This window comes from Peromyscus maniculatus, chromosome 16, assembly GCF_049852395.1.
Source record: "Peromyscus maniculatus bairdii isolate BWxNUB_F1_BW_parent chromosome 16, HU_Pman_BW_mat_3.1, whole genome shotgun sequence".
NCBI classification, from domain to species: domain Eukaryota; kingdom Metazoa; phylum Chordata; class Mammalia; order Rodentia; family Cricetidae; genus Peromyscus; species Peromyscus maniculatus.
In genome coordinates this window covers 50,039,741-50,057,018 of record NC_134867.1, presented here as the reverse complement: position 1 = coordinate 50,057,018, position 17,278 = coordinate 50,039,741, and the positions used below count along the sequence as shown (strand labels likewise).

Sequence of the window (17,278 nt, the reverse complement as noted above, 5' to 3'; positions counted from 1 at the left end):
CTGGCTTCTTTAAACTTCATTTTCCTTTCCAACGGCTCACTGGCAGAGAATTTACCTAGCTCATACAAGGCTCTAGGTTCAATCCCAGCACCCATTGGGGGGGGGGGGGGACGGGGGAGGGGCACCCAGAAAGAAACGAGGAAGAAAATGAAGTGAAGAACTTGCCTTGGCAAGTCCTCGGCTGTCAGTCAATAAAAAACGCAGCAGCAACTGGCCAACAATAGAAATATCCTTTCTCTTTCAGATTAAAAAGAAGAAAGGTCTAGCCTTTCAACGACTGCACAAGTTTGGTCAAGACTCAATCAAAAGAACAGGGTTGGTCTTCTGGGCATCTGGCATCTCACCACACCTAGCCAGAAGCCGACAGACTGAGCCTCCTGTAGGAAGGACCAAAGAGCGTCCATGGGAACCGCCCATCTCAACAGTAGCCATTTCCCACAGCCACACACTCACCACATCCAGGTCCTGGGAAACTCGCCGTTTCCGAAGCTCCTCCATCCGCTCACAAACATCAGAGAAGCAGGTATTGTAATAATCTGCATACTGCTGTGCCAGGTCGTCAATGTTTCCCAGGGAGCCATCCTGAGGAGAGGAAGCAAGCGAGAAAAGACAGAGGTCAGCTGAGTCTACTTTGGAAAAGCCACACAGCATCAAATCCCCTGCTGCCGAGTGTTATAGAAAAAATAGCTGATATTCACTACCTCGCTGACACATGCCAGACTAGGTTTTACATGTGCGATCGAATTCCCAGGACGGTCCTCGGAAATGGGACCAGTTCTTTTCCTTATTAGCCTGTAGATCCCAGGGCTAACAAGAAGCCAGGTCTCTCTTTGGATCTACTGAGACCAAAGCTACAGTAACCCACTCATCATTGTCTGGCATGGCTGAGGGCAGATACACCAGGAAAGGAAGCGTGGTTAGCAGTCACTATAACAGGCTCATGGACACCCAACCGTCGCCATGGCTGCTCGGCATTTCCCAGAAAGCTACTAAAAGACCCTCATGTCCAAAACTCTGAGAGAATCCTGTGACTCCAGACTCCATGGGAGGGGGCTATGTCTAGAGCACACCAGGCCCCCTCACAAAGAGACAGAAAAATAGAAAGCCTTTAAGTCATTTGTGTTTGCTCGGAGTCGTTATTCATGATTGTCGTCATTAATATTCATGTTATTCATTAGATTTATTATTCATCAGACATTCAGGCACCAGAGCACATGGCACAAGCTCCCCTAAATAAATAAGTAAACATGTCACTTGTCTCTTACCGAGGCAGGTTCCCAGGTAGTGCCGTTGAGTTTACACTCATTTCTGTGATCTCTCAATTACCTAGCCTGGAGCTCATTTCTCAACCTCTTGGTGACACTGGGTTAATGACAGCACCCACCAGACAGTGAGCAAGGACAGAGCACTGCCTCTGAACATGCCACTGCCTGGCACACGGCAAATGTGCGATACTGTCTTACCCAGTGGCATTCACCCTAAGAGGTAATCACATTGCAGTCTGCCTTGAGGCTAGAGGCTAGTGGGTTCCCACAGGCACATGTCGGAACACGCACACAGAGGGTGACCGGGAACACTACGTGTGTTTGGACTATGCATTTCTTCTATCACGTCTTCCATCCAGGAGATACCTCCCCTCTGTTTCTTTACCTCCCACATGTCTTCCCTAATTTGGTAAATAGGTGCCTTGACCAGGAGAGCCCAGAAGAATGTGATTTTGTTAAGGCAGCCATGGAAAACAGAACTTAGAGATGACGTAAAATTCACACCCAACTATCCACACTGCCGACTGGTCGCCAGCCCCTTGGTTGTTAACGTTAGTGCATTGCCTGTATCAACAGATCTCTCCCAGCAAAGCCACCTTACAGATAGCAGAATTGGGGTTAAATGTCTCCTGAAGCCTTTCTGCTACAGCTTAAGCCCTAGTCAGGAGGTCTAAGGCAGGGCTAATGACCATCTCCTCCAACTTCTGCATTTTTTGATTTTAGGAACTACGGGAGGGAAGAAACAGAAACTGCAATAAATGGTTTTCTAGAAACGTCCTTTCCTTTCGACTACTGACACATTCTGCCTTGGAGGGAACTGTCTCGGAGTTCCTAGCACACTGGGTGGAAAGAGAGAGAAATGCAAACAAGGCCAGTAAGGTCGGTGAGCATTTGAGCATGTCTGGGCAAAAGGTGTTCTCCAAATACAGGTCAGCCTGTCTGGAAAACACAGGCTAGACACAGCAGGAGAGGAGAGAGTCCGCCATCTGCCCTCCCGGTTACCAGAAAGGAACCACGGTGAGGTGGAGTAAGGTGGAGATACGGGCGAAGACAAGCACGTGCCCTCCTCAGTGTGTCCTGCTCTCTGACTCGGTGGCATGCGTCAGATCCCCAATTCCCACAACAACCAGGCCTCTAGAGGATACGGGGTTCCTCAGTTTCTAGGTCTTTCCACACTGTGATGCTCTCCTCACCCAGAAATTTCTGTCTTCACCCACCATGGAAACAAGACGCTTGTCAGACTAGTCCCATCTCCTAAAAAAAAACCCAAGCGGGCTCACTGAACGTGTCATACTTCATATGTATCCCTTTGCCTGCTGTTCGTGTGTGTGTGTGTGTGTGTGTGTGTGTGTGTGTGTGTGTGTGTGTATGTGTGTGTGTGTGTGTATGTGTGTGTGTGTGTGTGTGTCTGTGTGTGTGTGTCTGTGTGTGTGTCTGTGTCTGTGTCTGTCTGTCTGTCTGTCTGTCAACCTGTTTGTAAGTACATGTAGTGCCCACTGAGGCCAGAGCAGGGACTAGATTCCCTGTACCTAGAGTGATAAGACAGTTTTGCATCATTTGTGTGGGTGCTAGACACCACCCCTGGGTCCTCTGCAAGAACAGTAAGTGCTCTTAACTCTGAGCCATCTCTCCAGCTCTTGTCTACTGATTTTGAACAACAACAACAACAACCAATCAATCCCCCTCTCTCACACATACCTAAACACCCCAGATTTCCAACTTCTCACACACATATCCAGCATTCAGTCATGAGTGTGGTTCAGCTGGTAGAGTACTTGCCTAGTATACAGAGTCCTAGGTTTGATCCACAGAACCACATAAACAGGGTCCAGTGGAATAGTTCTCAACCTTTGGGTCACGACCCCTTTGGGATGAAGGTTGAACATCCCCTTCACAGAGGTTGCCTAAGACCACCCTGCATATCCAATATCTACATTGCAATTTGTAACAGTAGCAAAATTACAGTTATGAAGTAGCAATGAAAATAATTTTGTGGTTGGGGGGTCACCACAACATGAGGAACTGTATTAAAGGGTCATAGCATTAGGAAAGGTTAAGAACCACTGGTTCAGTGCTTCATGCCTGTAATCCCAGCACTTAAGACATGGAGGACAGGAGGATCAGAAGTTCAAGACCATCCTCAGCTACATTGCTAGTTGGAGACTAGCCTGGGATACATGAGACCCTGTCTCAAACAAACAAAAGGGATACTTAGGTACAACTTTCCCCATTTGTAAACTATGGAATCAGTCGTGACTGACTATTTTCTCAGATTGATCCAGGACACCTGAAAACATTAAAAGACAATCACTTACATAACTAGATTCAAATTATGCTTTTTTTTTTTTTCACTCTCATATGTCCTATGGGCATTTAGTATCACCTATTTGGCTATGAAGCTTCGACTACTGGCCGGTTGCTCATATCAGCCTAAAAGGTGGCTTTTTAGCTTCATTCTGCCTCGCTCAGAACTCCCCTGGTACCCTGGCCCTAAAAAAACCACATCTGTTGCTCCTGAGGAAGCAAACATCTGTTCTGCTCCAATCAGGCCACAGCCAGCCCATATTTCACACCTTCAACTTGGCCATGTGGCCATTCCTCATTTGTGGCTCAGTGGGTAAGAATTTAAAGTGGGGTGGCACAGCTGTCTTTACGAGCACCCAAATCACTTTCCAGATGTGCAGTGAGTCCCTATAATGACTACCTTCATGTGTCCTAATGATTTAAATGCCAAAATGGCGAAAGACTACAAGAATGTAAGCGTGTTTCAAAAGTAGGTCTTGTCTGCCATCTCCACAAAATTGTCTTTTATGTCCCAATCAAATAGAACCATGAAAAGACCTGGTGATTTTCTCTTTATCCACTCAAACTCTAAGCTCTTAAAAAAAAAAATGAAACTAGTAATAATGATGGAGGGAGGAGACCCTGGGCAGTGATGAATTTTATGGTCTTGATGACAGCGAAGCTTTCTGCGGGAAGTCTGGTCTCCCAACTCATCCAGGTGTATGCATTAAGTATGCAAAGCTTTTTATGGGACCATCATCTCAAAATCTGTTCTCTTCTGGGCACTGTTTTTGGGTGGTGGGGGGTTGGGGAAGTTAATTGATGCTCTTGCCTAACTTGCTCTCGTTTGAGACGGATACAAAGCTACTCCAGGAAAACACTGACTCCCACCAAGTATTTGCAACCTGTGCCTGTAGGGGAATTTGACTAATGCTGCTGATCTGCTGCTCACACCACATCTTGCTTTCTGTCTCAGTTTTTGAAGACGAGGTCTCGCTAGGTAGCCCGCCCGGGCTGACCTCAAGCAACATGGCCATCATGCTGCCTCAGCCTCCTCAGTGCTGGAATTCCGGGTGTCGGGTGTGAGCCAACACACCCAGCCTGCATCTTTCTCCCCGGAAGACTCCCATCAAGGGGCAGTGGTAATATAGATAATCTTCTAACAAAAATGTGACTAAATCATGTCTACAATTGCCATCATAAATACCATTCAGAAGACACTGAGACATTCTTTTTTTTTTTCTTTTAAAGTATTCAGTGCTGGGGAGAGACAAGAGAGGAGCCAATGAGTACTCGCTGCTCTTGCAGAGAACCTGAGCTCAGTTCCCAGCACCCCCATGAGGAGGCTCACGACTGACTCCAGCTCCAGCTCCGAGGGAGGCAGCTGACACCTCGGGCCTCTCCTGGCACCTGCACTCGCATGTACAGACCTCCACACACAGATTTTTAATTAAGTATTCAGTTTCTGTTCTAGAATTTATTAGCTGCCTAATCTGTTTCACTTCCTTATTTTGCCTTTTTTCTTTCTGTTTCTCATAAATTACACTCACCCAGTGTATAGCCTGAATTTAGGAAGAAAATAAATTCATTTCCTTCAAAGACTGTGTAAGCAGATTGTTCAAGTTTGAGTCATATTATCTTCCTATAAGAATTTTCTTCCCATTCTATCTTTATAAACAAGAAAGAAAAAAAAAAAAGGCTACAAGCAAGTCCAACCTCTCTGCCCATACTACAGAAGTAATACAGAGTCCATGCCTGTCACCGCCATGTGTCCCATCTGTGTGAATGAAATCTGTGACACACCAGCATGGTCAGTTCAGTGGGTGACAAACCGGAACTTCCCCCTGAGGCCACAAAGCACATTTATATCTCACACTCATCTTACACTGAGCCAGCATAAAAATACCGGGACAAAGGACTTTGAGCAAACAGTTCGGATCCAAGGACTGCTGCTGTGATTCAGGGAAAAGAACAGCTTTGTTCTCTCAACAACTGTTTTAACAGTATTTCTCAGACTTATCCCAACGCACTTTCTGTCTCTGGAAAATGTAACACTGAAGTTCTAGGAAAATAGAAGCCACACGTATGGCTACTTTTGCTATTTCTGCTCTCCTCTCCCCAGATGTCTTTTATGGCTTAGAACATCTTGACGGACTTAAAGAGGGGTGAGAAGACAAAGCAGAGAAAACAGCTCTGAAAACACCAGGAGCTACAGTGATGGATCTTATGAGGATTATATGCAAATGAATGGGAGTGAGCTAGTGGTCTTATATCTTTAAAAACGGTTATTCCAGAGAGAGGAGAGAAAGTGTGTGTGTGTGTGTGTGTGTGTGTGTGTGTGTGTGTGTGTGTGTGTGTGTGTGTGTGTTTGTAGGGCATGTATGCAGTTGCCCAAGGAGTCCAGAAGAGGACATCAGATCTCCTAGAGCTGGAGTTACAGGTGGTTATGAGCCGCCTGATAATGGTGTTGGGAACCAAACTCTGGTCCTCCAGAAACGCAGCTACACCCTTAACCGCTGAGTCATTTCTCCAGTCCCCAGTTTCTTATTTTATATTTCTATAAAGGTAAGTGCCCTATGAGAAAGCTTGTTGTAATTCCTTAGGAGTTGAGGGGAAGAAAGGGAAGCAAATTCCTGATTTGTACTATTTCTCTTTTTCTGTTCTTCTAAGTAAATGCACGATGCGTTTTACAGAATACAAATTATATGTTTTATTTATATTACTCCTGGATCCTCAGAGAGACGAAGATGTGTGAGTCCACAAATGTGTGTGTGTGTGTGTGTGTGCGCGCGCGCGCGCACGCACACACACACACACACACACACACACACACACACACACACACACACACCCTGCAAGCCAAATCCATTAAAAGAAATCACTACAGTACAAGGAAGCCTAGCTGATCTCCTAAAATGAATTCACAATGTGTTTTCCTTCTCAATTAGCTTGCTTAAAGATTCTGAGCAGATGAGTACTTTCAGGAGCCTATCAGGTAAAACTGTTGCGAGCACACAAAAGACTTTATTTAATCCTGCTCTCTGCATTCAGCCTCATCGAATCCTTGTAAGGACCCTACTGAAACCGCCTCTGTCGCCCCATCCCATCCCTTCCTGTGGGTAGTTTAAGAGAAATGTGTTGAATATATAATAATTGATCTCAAATAACTGACTAATCCCTAAGGCATCATTCCTAGTATTTCTACAGATGGTTTGGACTGGAACACAGTTGGGGGGGGGGATTAACACATAACAACTACATATAGACACTAAGGGTAATTCTGAGATCATGGAGATGGGGAGGGAGGCCCTCTGGGAGTGTGTGCACCCGCCCACATGGCAGGTGGCTGGAGAAGGGCTGACTTCATGCCTTCCATTCCCCTCTCCAAAATACCCAGAACTTGCCAGAGTCTATATAAATAATTCTCACTTTAGCAAATGAGGTCCCACTATTGTGTTTAGGTGTGTCCCAGTTAACACTCCCTGAGAAAAGGCAGGATGGAGCACTCACTCATTCCTCAATGCTCAGCTCTGAAGACCAAACTGCTGCGTCCCACATAATCTGGAGGAAAAAAAATATCAGGGGGACAAACGGGGCTATAGAACCCACTCAGTGAGTGTTATATCTACCCGCAAGCATCTGTTAACATCAATTCAATGTATTTTTATCTACAATGTAAGAGTATATGTAGTTCAGTGGTACAGCTTTTGTCAAGCATGTCGGAGGCCACGGGTTCGATTCCAGCATCATAGATACAATGACAAAAACAAAACACACATGATTACATTCTAGGTACAGCAACTGGTATTAAGAATAAAATATAAAAATCATGAAACATGAACATTTATTGATGCTGGACAGACGAACAAAGTGCGTCCCTCAGTTTACTTAATGTGGCTGTATGGCTAAGCCATGGGAATGTATGGAAGGGAGTTAGTAAACTATATGCATAGCATAAGGTCTCTTTGCACTTGTAGCCTCTGAAAGATACATTGTGTTAGTTGTCAGTGATGGGAACCCAACCTCGAAAAGCAGCAGAGAGAGTAGCATCAATAATCTGCTTTTTAAATACAAGTATCAATTCAGTCCCTAGTGCATCCTCGGATTTAGCAGATGGCAATTTCAGACTGAACTCATTTTCCATGTCTAAACTGCCCTGAGCTTAACAGAATCATAGATCTGGAAAGAACAGCATAGCCAGTTGGATGGGAATGAAGTCACAATTTTAGGTCATGTTCACAGATTTTGATGAGGGTGAATCACACTTTTCTCAGGCTGACTTTGGCACCCGAACCAGACAATGTAGACATTTTTATTAAGTATGACTGACCAAGAGCTGATTGGGAAAAACTAGTCTATGATATTCCCAAATTGCAGCAGTAAGTATCACAGTCACGAAACTTCTGACAACATCATTAAACGCTCCACAATATGCGACTTCTTTGTCACTTCTGAAAATTCCGTTCTGCTACAGAAAAGGACATTCTGCTTGGAGTCCGGCTGGCCTTCCGCTCAACCTTTCCTTACTGCAAACGGTGGAACCACCATTCCGGCCAACTCCATCAAACCTGACAGACAGCAGGCATCACACTTGTAACTCCAGTTGTTCAAACTGCTTTGTGAAGCTGCTGCCAGGAAGCCATGTATTTAAGAACTCACAGGGCATGCCTACATGGTCTGCATGGTGTCCGAACTCCAGACATCGGTGCCCATCATGTACTCCCCATAAGACATACAAATATGGCCTAACATGATAATCCTGTTTTGCCTACAAATCATGTGCCAGGGAAGGCACAGAGATGAAACAAGTCAGCCATAATTGAAAACTCTAGTGGTGACATGTCAATTCTGTGACAGTCTCTCTACTTCTCAGTATATGTCAAACTTTCTATTATAAAGGGTCTTTCTAAATTTTGTTTATGGGTTGGTCATCACCAGGAGACCTTGTAGAGTTTTTGAAGCCTTCAGCTAGAACACATTCAATTTTGTTCCCTCGGGATCTAACTCTACAGCAATACCCAACATTTCATCAGTAACCTAAAAAAATACCTATCAGGTGTGTGTGTGAATGAACTGAAAGCAATAGAGTACTCTGCCCTTCCTGAAAGAGAGAACCATGGAGTTCATTCACTAACTATGAATTGGGGGGTTCTCAACTAAACCAGATGTTTTTCTAATGGTGTTGCTTTGATGTATTTGTTTGTATTTGGATGTGTGTGATACCATGCCATGCAGAGGAAAGACAAAAGACAACTTGTGGGAGTCAGTTCTCTTCCACTGTGCGGGTCCTCGGGATCCATCCAACTCAGGGTCATGAGGCATGGCGGCGAGCTTTTCACTTTCTGAGCCATCCCACGGGCCCTAAATCATCATCATCTTAATGCGTAATGGTGAGTTTTTAGTCCATTCTTGTTCTCACGGACCTTAGACTCACAGCGCAAGTCTCGTGAGTCAGACAACAGAAACAGGAACGAACCGCTAGAAACTGTGGTAAATGAAAAGCCGTGGGAAGTGTGTGGTTCCTGGCAGAAGTAACAACTGTAGCTCTGATGTATGAAGAGACAGCCCGGTCTGTTCCAAGAGGGAAAGCATCAGATGGCAGAGGTGTGTCAGGCCGGGGACAGATGAGGAAGCCCAGGTCGGAGGCTGCTTTGTGAATCAATCATTACACATAGCTATTTAAGCTGGGAGACGGAGTCCAAGAATTCCGCCTGACACAGACATGTGCTTTGGGGACAATCAAACCACACAGAACTGAAAGACAGGGGCACCGATCTCATGAAGAGCGCAGTACACATGGGGACTTCCTTGAGGCTTGTGGTGTGGCAGCACCTTGTCCCTCATCCGCTGGACAACTACCACTGATCAAATGAGGAACCGATCCAGGAAGCTCATTGGGTCCTTTCCATTGTGTCTTAATTCTGCCAAGTTAGGAAACCATCCATGCTTCTGACACCAGCATTCATCCCGGAAGGGACCCTAAGAGAACCACTACCAGGGTGTCTATCTCTGTGATCCGTGCCAGAGGACCCCTTCCCATCTTTGTCACAGAAACGTTTGCATCCCAACAGTAAAGGCAAGGTCCACCTGAGCATGAGTCCTGTTTCCAGGAAAAGGAAAGCCTCAAGGAATAAGAATGGCCCATAGAAGAAGGTATCGTGCTGGAGGCAGGGAGACCAGCCATGGATGAGGAGGTCGTCCATGTGAACTCCACTCTGCCAATTACTAGCTGATGCTCCACGGCAAGATACCTCAGCACGAACCTCTCCTTGGACTATAAAGTGTTAGCAGTGTTGCTAAGCAATGGGCTCTGATGGGATGAAGTAAAATACATGTGGTACAAATCTGTAGCCAGCCAGCTGGTACTCGGTCATCCTCCTCCATCATCAGGAAGGTGATGTCCCCCTATTAGTTGGAAGAACCGGGTCACATCACATGGTCGCTCACAGGATTCCAATTTAGTATACACTGAGATACCTAGAATGTCAAGAAGGGTCTTAAATATGGCCTCCTCTGACTACTTCACTTTAAAGATGAGTAAATAGAAGCAAAGGGCCAAAGGGAGTGATTTGTCTCAGAAGACAAGAAACCAAGTTTCTTAAATCAACACAGGAATTATTTCTTAGTATTTCCACTCAGTGCTGATAATGCTCAATATACCAAAGGCCATACATTTTGATGTAAACCTTAGGCTGCTGTTTCTTCCTGCTTTTCTGTCTTCTCCTTTCTCTTTTCTGTTTTGGGGACAGAGTGCTCCTTTATGTAGCCCAAGCTAGCCTGGAACTCGCAGTGCTCCACGTGACCATAGGCTGGTCTTGAGTTCTTATCCTTCTGCTAGTTACCAGGGTGACCATCAGGGATTTCTGTTGGCGTCATTTTGTTTTGTTTTTGTTGTTGTTTTCCTTTTGCTTTTTTGTTTTGAGCCAAATCTCACTCGGTAGCCCTGGCTGGCCTGGAAATTGCTATGTAGGACCAGGCTGTATTTGAACCCACAGACCCCTGCCTGTCTCTGCCTCCTGGGTGCTGGCAGCGAAGGTGTGTATGCACCACCACTATGGCCCAGTACACCTTCTTAGAGGAACAGGATGAAAGGGGAAGTACACTGATGTAGGATGGTTAATTAAGGGCACTAAAGACTTGCCATCTTCCGTGGGACCAACATTAAAACAGTAAGCGTTTGAAACAAAGAGGAGGTGCAGGGAGGGTGGGGGACGGGACGGGACGGGACTTAACAAGTCGTGGTAGTGCATGCCTTTACTCCCAGGCAGATTTCTCAGTTTGAGGCCAGCCTGGTCTACAGAGTGAGTTCCAGGACAGCCAGGGCTACAAGGAGAAGAAACCTTATCTCCAAAAAAAAAAGTCTTAAATAATACCAGAAGCTTGTCTGGCTGAGTCTTTGGCATTCCACGCCCATCGCCTGAGATGGGGGACCAGGAAAGCACAGCTGGAAAGCCTCGGGTACCAGGTGTGGGGAGAGCAAACAAACAGAACTGTGTTGCTGGAGCCTCAGTGACCTGCAAGACACCTTGGACAAAAAGAGCAGAGAGGCAGGCCCCACGCTGAGCGAAAGAGAAACTTCTTGGTCTCATTTGCTGATAACTGTTTTTCAGCTCTTCCTTCAGGAGACACCAGCTGGGGGACATCTTTCCAAAGTCTGGAAGAAACCAATTCTGCCAGGTGCCCGGAGAGCAAACCAAGGATCCCAAGTGACTCTTCTTCCTTTAGTGCTTGCTCATAGAGCCAAAGCAGTCACGTGGCAGCTCCACTGTGCTAAGACTTCCATTCAGAGACTCTAGTTCATGCACAGGTCGGTTTCACCCTAAACATCCCTCTGACCCATAAGGTACAGGGAGCTTCTGTTCCGCAAAACAGCTCTTGCATGAGTGTATGCCTGTTCCAACAGCTGTCCGTCCATCTACCCATACAACTGTGTAAAACATCCCCAGAGGATGGTCAGGCTTGCTTTGTGGTTTCTTGGGAGCTAAAAGTTCTCCCTTGCCACATCACTTTCACTCGGGATGATCTCAGTTTTCATCATAAATGACATTTGCTTTTGCCAAAATATAGCGTGGAATTACTCTGAATAGACATCTGACGCACGTGGGTTTGTTTATATCCTCACGTTAGACAGATCTGAGAAGCTGAGAGTGGAAAGTGCTTGCTTGCTACCCAGTTCTGTTCTGGAAAGCGGACATTCATTCCTCTTAGTCCTGCATCCACAACTCGCCAGTGAATGCACATCTGTTCTTCTAGCTGCCGATCAAGAGAAGGAAAACGTTTTCCTTTTCTCAAGTTGCTCATGAGCTGGGAGTTTACTAAGTAATACCACTGGCTCTTGGGTGTGACATCTAATGTTCTGGTATCTATGGCCCATTTTTGGAAGAGCGATTGATAGAACTATAACGAAGTATGGACATTTTCATCAACTAATCAGTTAACTCTTGGGGTCTAGTTGTTCACGCCAACATCCCCACCTTTTCACTCATGGGCTTGTATTTGCAAGGATGTGAGCTTGTAGAGGAAATGAACTAGTTAAGACATGTCCACCTTTTACCCAGACTATTTGACTCTTCTCAATGGCCCTATATAAGTGTGTGGGGGGGGGGGGGGAGGTTCACTTTCTTCTTTGTGATGAGGATAGAATAAATATTTTTATTTTAATTGTCTGCCACATTGTTGCTGGGGGAGCCTACCAAGAAAATCAAATGTGCTATGAAGATTTACAGGGGCTTGTGGGTGGGTAGGGGGGAACGTTTCTCTTGGTTTGGGGGGAGCTGTTTTTGGTTTTTTTGTTTGTTTGTTTTTTACTCTTTTTAAAGGAAAGTCTGATTCTATCAAGATAAACTGGTTCTCCATTCACAGACACAGCAGCAGTTCAATGATGTATTTTATACCTGGCGATTGAAGGCTGGGTTCCCTCCCTATGGATAAAGGGGTTCCCTCTCTATGAATAAAGCGGGTGGAACCTAACAGACCATGTGCCACTGAGCAGACTCCTTCCTCAAGTTCCTGCTTCATTCTGAGTAAAGGCCACAGTCTCGGGACTGGAGGAATGGCCCAGCAGTTAAGAGCACTGGCTCGGAGTGCTACCCGCCCCTTGGCGCCGCCCCGCATCCTGAAGTAAAAGCCTCATTTTAAGGAAAAACCCTCCCTTTCTTCTCTCTCTTCCGCTCTCTCTCTCTCCATTCCCTCGAGGTGTGTACCCTCGACCCCCCTCCCTCTCTTCCTCTTTTTTCTTTCTGTCTTTCTCTCTTTCCCTCACTTTCTCTTCATCCCTCTATAATCACAAACTCATTTCCGTGTGGATGCAGTGCCGGGGTTGTGAATGACTTGCCGCTGTCCACCACCTGCCGCTACATCTACCCAGCGTGTTTTCCCTCACACATGGGACTCCCTGGTCTGGCCAGCTGGTGGGTCCCCCGCATGCTCTATCATAACACTGAGGACCTGGGTTCAATCCCCAGCACCCACCTAGAAGCTCACAACTGTCTGTACCTCCACTTTCTGGGGATCTGACCTCTTCTGGCTTTTGCAGACACTAGGAACTCAAATGGTACATGGACATGCAAATGGGCAAAACACCCACACACATAAAGAATTAAAAACTTAAACAATAATAAAACTAAAAGAGGCAACATCCCTGCAGATCCTGCCTCATCCCTCGCCTCTAGGAGCTCAGTGTCCCAATCCACACAGGCTGACCCATCCCTCAGCACACCCTGCCTGCTTAGCCTCTGCCGAGCTTTGAGAGTGCCCACATCTCTCTCAGCCTGCACTGTTTTTCCTAGTTATTCACACCTTCGCCTGAAGATGTCCTGCAGATCCCCGGAGTCCCAGTGGGCTGACTAGGGTCACTCAGTTGGTACAGTGCTTGCCTAATAACCGCAAAGCCCTGGGTTGAGTCTCAGCTCTGAATAAGCCAGATAACAACATCCCATATCCCAACTTAGCACTGGGGAGGTGTAAACAAGAGAATCTGGAGTATGGAGTTCAAATCCAGCCTGGGATATATGAGACCCTGCCTCAAAATAAATTAAATATGTAAACAAATTGCAATCTCCCTCCCCTATATACAAAGCCCCATTCTCTACTTTGTATTTTTTCCCACTTTGTACACCTAAAATAGTTTATTACTGTTGGTTTGTTTTTACTATCTCCTCTCCATAACCCAACCAAAACACCGAGTTCCAGCCAGTTGGTGGTGGCTCACACTCTTAATCCCAGAACTCATGAAGCAGAGGCAGGTAGATCTTTGTAAGTTCAAGGCCAGCGTGGTCTGAAGAGTAAGTTTCTGGACAGTCAGAGCTACACAGAGAAACCCTGTCTTTAAGTGGGGGGAAAGTTGAGTTCCAGAGGGTGAATGCTTTTCTGGGTTTTATTCCATGCTTAGGACGATTAGCAGGCTCTCAATATAAGCATATTAAACGTGTGAGCAAATGAACATGGGAAAGAGTAGGATGATCAATCACTAAGCACTGTGGCAGTCTGGGCCCGGGGCAAATGAACGTGAACAATTTATATGTTGCTTCGCGTTTCAAGTTTTCCTTTAAGTAACAAATCTACTTTGCAGCCGTCAGACTTAAAAGTCGCTTGCATGTTTTAATTTCTCCAACTCCCATGTCTTCATTATAATTTCAAATGCCGGTATTAAGTCGGCCGGTGCCTTGCATTTTGTAGATCACCCTGTCCTCTTTGCATGGTTTCAAAAGAAACAAATGGAATACAGTTCAAGGTGTTAATTACATACGCTTATTAAAAATAAACCCTGAGAGTGTCAGTTCTAACACTAACCACTTTTATGTTTGTGTGGTTTATTGGTTTTATGTATGTGAGAAAGTCAAACGCAATAAGCATAATATTGCAAAATAGCTGTTACCAAAGGGAAATTATTCCATTCCGTAGACAAGCCTAAGAACGGCTCTAGTCGGTAAGTCTAAGAGTCCGGGAACAGAGCAAGGGAGACAGGTTTTCACACGCTGGCTGAGACTGAAGGACGGGAGACGGTGTGCCTCCCTCCTTCTGTAACTGTGGTTCAAACAGGGAGCGAGTTATTTGTACTGTTCTAATGTGTGAGAATGAATGAGGATTATTCCAGAGGTTCTGTGTACTCAGATTACAGAGCACATCTGTAGACTAACTGGATAACATCTTGTGTTACAGCTAGAGACAAAATTTTACGCACAACTATGAGTGGGGGAAATTGCTGTGTTAAAGAATATCACAGAATAACCCCTTTTGATCTCCAAGCCAGGGCCACAAATACAGGAAATAAGGATTCTCTACAGGCCATTAGAGTTAACTGTCCCCTGAGGAGGAGCAGATAGATACCTCATTCCCCTCTGGGCCACCGATAGCAGGTGGGCTGTGCCTGAGGTGAAAGAGAAGTGTGTCTGCTGCTTTGAGCTCCATGAATTCAGAGGGATGTCGGGGCTCTGCAGCTACCTGCCTAGAGAGGAGTGCCCACGGGGTCTGGAAAGATTCTGGTTCTAAAATGCAGGCTGGACAGATGGCTCAGCACTGAAGGGCGCTTGCCGCACAGCCGCCAAGAACCAGAGTTCAGATCCCAGCGCCCACATGACCAACCATGCATCTTGAAAACGCTTATAACTCCGACTCCGAGGTACTCTCTTCCGGGCTTCGGCATGTGCCCACAGGCATGCACATAGATGCACACATGGACACAGACAGACACACATATAAATAAACAAATCTCTTTTTTAAAAAAAGAGAGTGTCGATTTCTACTTTACTTCATTTTCTCCTAAACATTAGCCCAACAGAATAAGCAAGCGCCTTCTCTTCCAGGTCCTTTTAGTGGTAACAAAGCCCTTGCAAGGAGAGACACAGGAAAGAGGAAGAGACGTTGTGGAAAACTCTGGTTCTGGGAGACCAGTTATGTTCAACAGCATCTTCAGGACAACCACAGGGGAGTTGCAAAGCACGGGACAGCAGGACAACGGCAGCAATTGGTTTATAAATGCATTTTGTTGTTGTTGTTTAGTCCTCATTTAGTTACATGTTACTAGACTGGGACACGTTTCTGAAATGATGTGAGATTCGAACTCCCAAGCAGAGAGAAAATTCAACTACAGGAAACCAAGATGGAGCAGTCAGAGAGCAGGAGGAAAGAAGAATGCCCAAGGCGGAGTCATTCCCATCTAGTGTTTTCACAGGGGCACAACTCAAGGACCAGAGGACTGGGACTCGGATTTCTAGACCTCTCCGGGGACAACTGCTATGGAAATGTCCCCCAAATCTCTAAGGGCAAGCCAATGCCTATGTGTTTCTTAGAAGAGCAATGAATTCGCCCCATATCCCCCTTGTGTTTGGTTGGGTTTTTCAGGTTTTGTTTTTTGAGACAGGATCTCCTACAGCCCAGGCTAACACTGACTCCAATGTAGCTAAGGCTAGCCTCGAACTCCTAATCCTCCTGCCTCTGCCTCCCAGGTGCTAGGATTATAAACTTACACCATTACGTACACCAGCTGCATTTTGTTTGTATAAATTGTTTTTCAATAAAAGACGCACAAATAGCCGGGCGGTGGTGGCGCACGCCTTTAATCCCAGCACTTGGAAGGCAGAGGCAGGCAGATCTCTGTGAGATTGAGGCCAACCTAGTCTACAGAGCGAGATCCAGGACAGGCACCAAAACTACACAGAGAAACCCTGTCTCAAAAAACCAAAACCAAACAACAACACACATACACACATACACACACACACACACACACACACACACACACACACACACAAATAGACCTAAGGGGGGGAATCACTCAATCTTTCCCAATCCTACTTTCTATCCAAGGAGAAAATAGTAATAGATTGTTTGTTTACCTGTAAATTTAGGGTAAGGAGGGCATTTGGTTTCTAGGATGTTGTTTTGGGGGGTGGTTTTTTGCTTTTTCCTTCTCTCCTGGGAGAACATCTGAGTTTAGTCAACGAAAGGGAAGAACTAGTGAGGTTAATTTAGGATGAACCGGAGTGACCCTGCTACATGTTTTCACTCTGAATCAAGCTCTCATCGTAGCCTAGGCTATCCTTGATCTTCCTATGTAGCAGAGGATGACCCTGAACTCAAGCTCCTCCTGCCTCTACCCTCCTTAGGATTATAAGTGACACGACCTAACACCTGGTTAATATGGAGCTGGGATCGAACCCAGGGCCTTGTGAATGCGGGATACGAAGAGCTCTGTGGCGGAGCAGCACCCTGGAGATCTCATCCTATATGGTTCCATAAAAATTGGCGTGAATCACTGTGTTCCTCCACAACCTGCAGCACACAGCCGAGGAAGCCCACGCCTGGGTGCTTGGCCAGCCCAAACAAATTGTCACATCCTCGGAGCCATCATTTCTTCCTGAGGACAGGGCTCTGGGCTGACCTAGCAGGCCCGAGTGACCCCACCCAAGGCCCTGTGGGAAAAGCCTGGCCTCAACTGCTGACGCAGCTCCTGCCTGATCCTCTGGCAGCCTCCGAGGTACAGTGCCTTCTGAGAGACCGGTGCCAGGTCCAGAGCCCCGATCTACCCCACCCAAGCCCCCGGCCCCACCTGGGCAAGAGAATGAGCCGGGGAACATGCTGGCTGGGAATGTGGGCCTAGGCACACGCCCTAGCTCGGCTTTGGCCAGGGCAGGGGGGCTGCGTGTCATCACATCCCGGTCACGGCACCACGCCCTCCCGAGGAAGGTTTCCTCAGGAAATCCTGACTTCTCCGGAAACACGGGTGGCCC

General features: G+C 46.3%; 1 protein-coding gene across 5 annotated transcripts in view; it reads right to left on the bottom strand.

Annotated features, from left to right (window-relative positions):
• Window positions 1-17,278, bottom strand: part of Sash1 (SAM and SH3 domain containing 1) — a 246,786-nt gene that overhangs the window by 133,348 nt on the left and 96,160 nt on the right. For all 5 annotated transcript variants that reach the window (XM_076552784.1, XM_042262305.2, XM_042262306.2 and 2 more), the window contains exon 2: window positions 454-582. In XM_076552784.1, coding sequence (XP_076408899.1) covers window positions 454-582 — 129 coding nt within the window. The remainder of the gene's footprint in view (window positions 1-453; window positions 583-17,278) is intronic.